The sequence below is a fragment of the Microtus pennsylvanicus genome, chromosome 2, assembly GCF_037038515.1.
Source record: "Microtus pennsylvanicus isolate mMicPen1 chromosome 2, mMicPen1.hap1, whole genome shotgun sequence".
Classification (NCBI taxonomy): Eukaryota; Metazoa; Chordata; class Mammalia; order Rodentia; family Cricetidae; genus Microtus; species Microtus pennsylvanicus.
Window position 1 is genome coordinate 110,193,685 of NC_134580.1, and position 5,434 is coordinate 110,199,118.

The following is a 5,434-nucleotide window of genomic DNA, read 5'->3' on the forward strand; positions in this document are numbered from 1 at the left end:
CTTAAGCCCCCCTGCCTGCAGGCAATGGAAACCACCCAAGCTGTAATTCTGAATATTGTTCTCAGGTCTTTTTTTTTTAACTTTTTTAACTTCAAGATCTTCACGTGGTTTTGTCAGGGAAGAGACTTTAATCTTCCAGGATGGAGGAGTGACCAGGGAGCCCTTGATTGGTCCTGCTGTGGAGGGAAGGGCTGCCCAGGAGAGAGGCCCCCTCCCCCGGCAGTGCCTATATAGCTGAGTGGTGGCCTGGAGAAAGTGTTCCGGAGAAGTGTGGATTCCTGGCTCCAGACGTTACAGTAGCAGAGAACGGAGGTATGTGGCAGGGGTTTCCCAGGCCCAGCAGTGGCTTGTGACTTCCCTTCCTGTCGCCAGGTCCCAGGCAGGGAAGCTATGAGAGCCCCATCCTAGCTGCCTCTGTCTGCATTCCCATGTTGTGATGCTACCTTGGGGCCAACTGGTGGGAGTTTTGTTTCTGCTTTTAAGCCCTTATCTGTAAAAACTAAGTCCTTTCTCAAGAAATCTGTGCTTTCATTTTTTAAAAATATTTGACTCACTCTTAGATATTTTCCATGATATTACTTTTAAGATTTCTCCTACTATGATATGGGTGGATATCATGAGGGTACAGCCCCTATGTGGGAGGTCAATAAATATTAACTCCCTACTTGGACCTCTTTGGGAAAAAGTTGACTTGAGTTCGTTGTGATGGGGTGGGAGGTGCTGGAGGCTGGATACTTTAGCTGCCCAAGGTCTGAGACCCATGAGGATATGCCGATGAGGATGGGGCGGTGAGGTCCCTCTGCATCCTCCAGAGGTGACTGGGTAGGTATGGTCTACTTAGGCTGGGATAGGCTTGTGTCTTGCCCTGGTTTTTGTTTATACAATAAACACCAGTTTTACCCCCAGAGTTACGCACTCTAACAGGAGTATCGAGCCTGTCTGGGGATGCTCTATAGAGAGCGGTGGAGACATGCCTGCTCTGGCCCTCCAGGGACCCACAGTCATTCTTCATCTAGATGACAGCCTGACCCACTATGCTGTAGGAATCTCTCTATGTCCCTGATCAACACAGACAAAGATCTTGGTGCTGGAACACTCTGAGGCTGGTCTCCAGGGTGATTTCCACAGTGACTAGCTTCGGGAGCAAGATGTCACAGCGGATACAACTGGTGACGATGGGGGTGGGGGGAAAGCTTCTGAGATCAGCAGCTCTTTGGACCCTGGGATAACCTTGGCAGTCTCCCAAGTCTTGCTAACATCCCTTTCCTCTAATGAAGGAGTTCTCAACCTGCTTAATGCTGCGACCCTTTAGTTCAGTGCCTTTTGTCGTGATGACCCCCAGGCATAAAATGATTTTGTTGCTACTTCATAACTCTAAGTTTGCTACTGTTACGAAATGCAATGTGAATAAGTGATAGGCAGTATATCTGATGTGTGAGCCCAGAGGGGTCGAGACCCACAGGTTGAGAACCATTGCTCTGATGTCTCTTGAAGTCCCTTAATGGCTCTGGTTTCTGTTGAGTTAGGAGTCGTCATGCCCCCCCAGCAACACAAACCATTAGCAGTACCCGCCTCTGGCTTCCTCATGGGCAGTGGGACAGTTAATGGTGTCTGCTCTCAGAATCAATGTTGAATTCAAGTTGGCCACCTACTACGGTGCAGCTCTGGTCAAATTACTTGGTATCTCTGAATCCCAGAATGTCTCATAAAATTTGGATAAAAGTACTTTCTCCTTGTGAGACTTAGATCATATCGCAGAAGGGCTCTATGTAGTAGTTGACATTTAATAAGCGTTTAACTAAAAGCTATAAGGATGAGCAGAGGGCACATTGTCCCCTGGGTGAGATTGGGAAAGCTACCAACAACACATGTTGATGGTGATGTAGGAGACCCGGACCCAAGGCTGTGCAGAGATGGCTGTGTCCATCCTCCCTTTCCCCTCCACCTTGGCCTCCTCCCAATGATCCCTTTAGAACCAGCAGCCGGTTGCTTAGAGGAGACAGTGGAATGGATCTGGACCAGTGCCAACTCAGGGAAATCAATAGGAAGTAAGGAAGACTGAAAACACAGCCTAGATCAGGTCCTTTGGTTCCAACTCTTACCTCCCAGGGGTGGCAGACTTGAGAGACCTGGGCAGCACAAGGGAAAGCTGCCTACATGGTACATCTGTTTTCCTATGCATGGTTAACAGCTTGCAAATAGCCGTGTGCAGCTTCTCATTTGCCCCAAACAGTGAAGAACAGACCAAGTGGAGCAATCCCTGGGCAAAAAAACAAAGCAAGCTGATAGTAAAGTTGACCCAGGTAGCCTGTGAGTGAGACATCATTATGAGCCGAGGCTTCCTTTAAATCTGTCACCTCTTGGAGGGCGGGAGTCCGAGGCATGTGGGGAGGATAACAGCCCAGTCTTTCCCTTGCAGATTCTGACGCCATGAAGAAGCGCCTGGGCACATGGGGGCTGGCCGTCCTCTGCGTGCTGCTTGCCAGTCACCTCTCCGCGGTCAAGGCAAGGGGCATAAAACACAGGTTCAAGTGGAACCGGAAGGCCCTGCCCAGCAGCAACCAGATCACCGAAGCCCGTGTGGCTGAGAACCGCCCAGGAGCTTTCATCAAGCAAGGCCGGAAGCTGGACATCGACTTCGGAGCAGAGGGCAACAGATACTACGCAGCCAACTATTGGCAGTTCCCGGATGGGATCCACTACGAAGGCTGCTCTAATGCCAATGTGACCAAGGAGATGCTGGTGGCCAGCTGCATCAACGCCACCCAGGCGGCCAACCAGGCTGAGTTCTCCCGGGAGAAGCAGGATAGCAGGCTCCATCAGCGAGTCCTCTGGCGGCTGATCAAAGAGATCTGCTCCACCAAGCACTGCGAATTCTGGCTGGAACGGGGAGCTGCGCTGAGGGTCACTGTGGACCAACCAGCAATGGTCTGCCTGTTGGGTTTCATTTGGTTCATTGTAAAATAAACAGTGAGGCTAGCAGCCACAGAGGTGAACTGGTGGACAAAGGTGGACAGCGGTACCCTGGATCTCACTCTCTAGCCCCCACGTGTCATGAAGGTACCAGCGTGTAGCAATTCATGGCACTTCAAAAGTCCCTCCCAAGTACGCGTCCTCCCAACCATGTGTTTAATACGGTGTTTCAGTGCTTTTGCAACTCCACTAGGTGATAGACCAGGGAAAGAACACAGAAACCGTGCTGCGCACTGCACCTGATCTCCCAGCTCGTGGAGGTAGCCAGGAAAACTGGGCTTTCCATTGCTGAAGTCACCCCCCAATACAGACAGGAAGCAGCAGAGCCGGGGTTCTCCTGGTCTGTCTCCCCTCGGGTTTTCTGCTCTGTGTAGCCCAGAGCTATCTCATGATCGCTTCAGGACTCACAGGTCCAAGTCCGGGTTTGTGTATGGAGTGGGAGTCCCTGAGCAGCAACTAGGCACCTTGACACCTTACAGTAAGACTGAAATATTACAAAGACGTTAAACTAAGTAGACCACTACACTAGACAAAGGTTCAGAAATCAAACTGCAGGGAAATTTGCCACTCACCTCCCAGAGAGCAAGTTCTGGGCAGGGTGTGTTTGTGGTGCCTAGATTCGAGTCCACAAGGATTGGTGTTTACTGCTCTGGTCCCTGCAATGATCTGCAGAGTTAATGAACCCCTTGTAAATGACATGTGTGCAGCTTTGTTTTTTACTTCTTTGCTCTGTTTTTCTAGATGGGAATCTCTCTAGGTAATCCAGGTTGGCCTCAAACTCACAATCTTCTAGCCTCTGCCTCCTGAATGCTGGGATTGCAGGCATGCCACCAAGCCCAGATGCTTGTTTACTTTTGATGCCCCCTGGTCCTGTGTGTGTTCTTAGGTATCCTGTGAGCATCTTTAAATACACTCCCTTTGTACAGAGTTCTTCGTAAGCTATCAGTTTTTGAAAGCACTTTGGTAGGGGTTAGTCTCCGTGAATCATTTAATATTCCAAAAATATAATTACTGGTCAAAAAGCTTTAGAGAATGGTATTTTTCAAGAGACTCAATAAAGAATTTGTCATCACAGGAATTGATATACTGTTCTACCACTCTGAAAGTAAATATATATTAAAATATGACTATTATTTAAAATTTTAAAAAATCTAACTCTTTTAGTTTCTTCCACAGGCCCTCCTCCCCTTTGGGGGCCCCCGGGATTTGCTGAGCAGTATCGGGGTGTATTATCTTTTAAAAGGAGCAACATCTGTGAGGAGGGCTGGGGTGGGGAACACACGTGTATTGTCAAAGGGTTCATCTGAAGCATTTCAGAACAACGTGAGCATTGATATCAGTACCTCGTGTGCCCAGTTCCCACTGCTATCAGGTCTTCTCAAGGACACCTCTAGGCAGCTTCACACGGTAAAGGGACGTGAGGCGGGGAGCCCAAGGACACACAGCCTTCCACTGGGCATTCTACCACGGGTCAGACAGCACAGAGAAACCAGCCTGTGGCAGCAGTGTCCTGCCAGCCCAATACACCTCCTCGGCTCCCACTGTCAACTAATCCTAAACCAGAGAGCAAGGAGAAGTCCTGAACACAGTTTCTTCCTCGCATGCCATTTTAACTATCAGGTAATAAAGAAAGAATGGTTCTTAGATGGTGGTGTTGGTATGTCAACTCCTGGATCAAGGCTTAGTTACCAGGGTGGGCACACAAAGCTGTAGGCAATCAACTTCCTTCTGATATAAAAAGGCTCAGACTGGACGTAGTCTGTGTTCCGTGATTACTGTGTTCTCTCATACTGTTGGTTGTAACACCAGCGAATTGAACGGTGACAGTTTACATGTGATTTGATTGCAAATTCTGCCTCTTTATTTTTTAGCCGAGATGCCCTTGTTCTCCCAGCTCAGAATGATAACATTGAGTCTGGCTTTGTCTTCTCCGAGAGTTTACTTACTGGCTCCCCATTAAGAACAGGGCCCCTTAAGGCAGTTCTAGATTATTCTGGTAGTGACTTGACAACATGAATGATTTCACCAGCCATTGCTTTCTTATCCCTTCCAAGTGTTACCAAGTTAGGGTGGGTGTGTGTGTGTGTGTGTGTGTGTGTGTGTGTGTGTGTGTGTGTGTTGTAGACCTGCTGCACAAACTGGAGCAGAGCGAAAAGCGGCTGCGCTTCAAGTCCAATTCCACCAGTGCTGTCTTCCCTTCTCCTGACTCCCTGGTCCTTTATTCATTTGCAAATGCAAATGCAGAAATTTGCAATCCTAATACAGGCACTGGATACCATAAAGCTTTGCTTAACCTCATTTAGTGCTTTCTGTCCATTTTTTAATGACTTAGATTTTCTTGTTTCTCTAGCCCCACCTCCTCCTTCTAGTCTAGTTTGAGGAGTGAACCCCTTTACTGTGTTTAAATAAAAAGACAAGGGTTTTTATTTTGCTTCGTTACAACCTTTAAAACACTACAATC

General features: G+C 48.3%; 1 protein-coding gene across 1 annotated transcript; it reads left to right on the forward strand.

The window, feature by feature from the left end:
- The first annotated feature begins 251 nt into the window (after positions 1–251).
- Prnd (prion like protein doppel) lies at positions 252–4,226 on the forward strand. The gene is made up of 2 exons (XM_075963836.1): positions 252–312; positions 2,420–4,226. Exon 2 carries the CDS (start codon positions 2,431–2,433, stop codon positions 2,965–2,967), a length of 537 nt encoding a protein of 178 aa, XP_075819951.1. The 5' UTR covers positions 252–312; positions 2,420–2,430; the 3' UTR covers positions 2,968–4,226.
- The last annotated feature ends 1,208 nt before the right edge of the window (positions 4,227–5,434 follow it).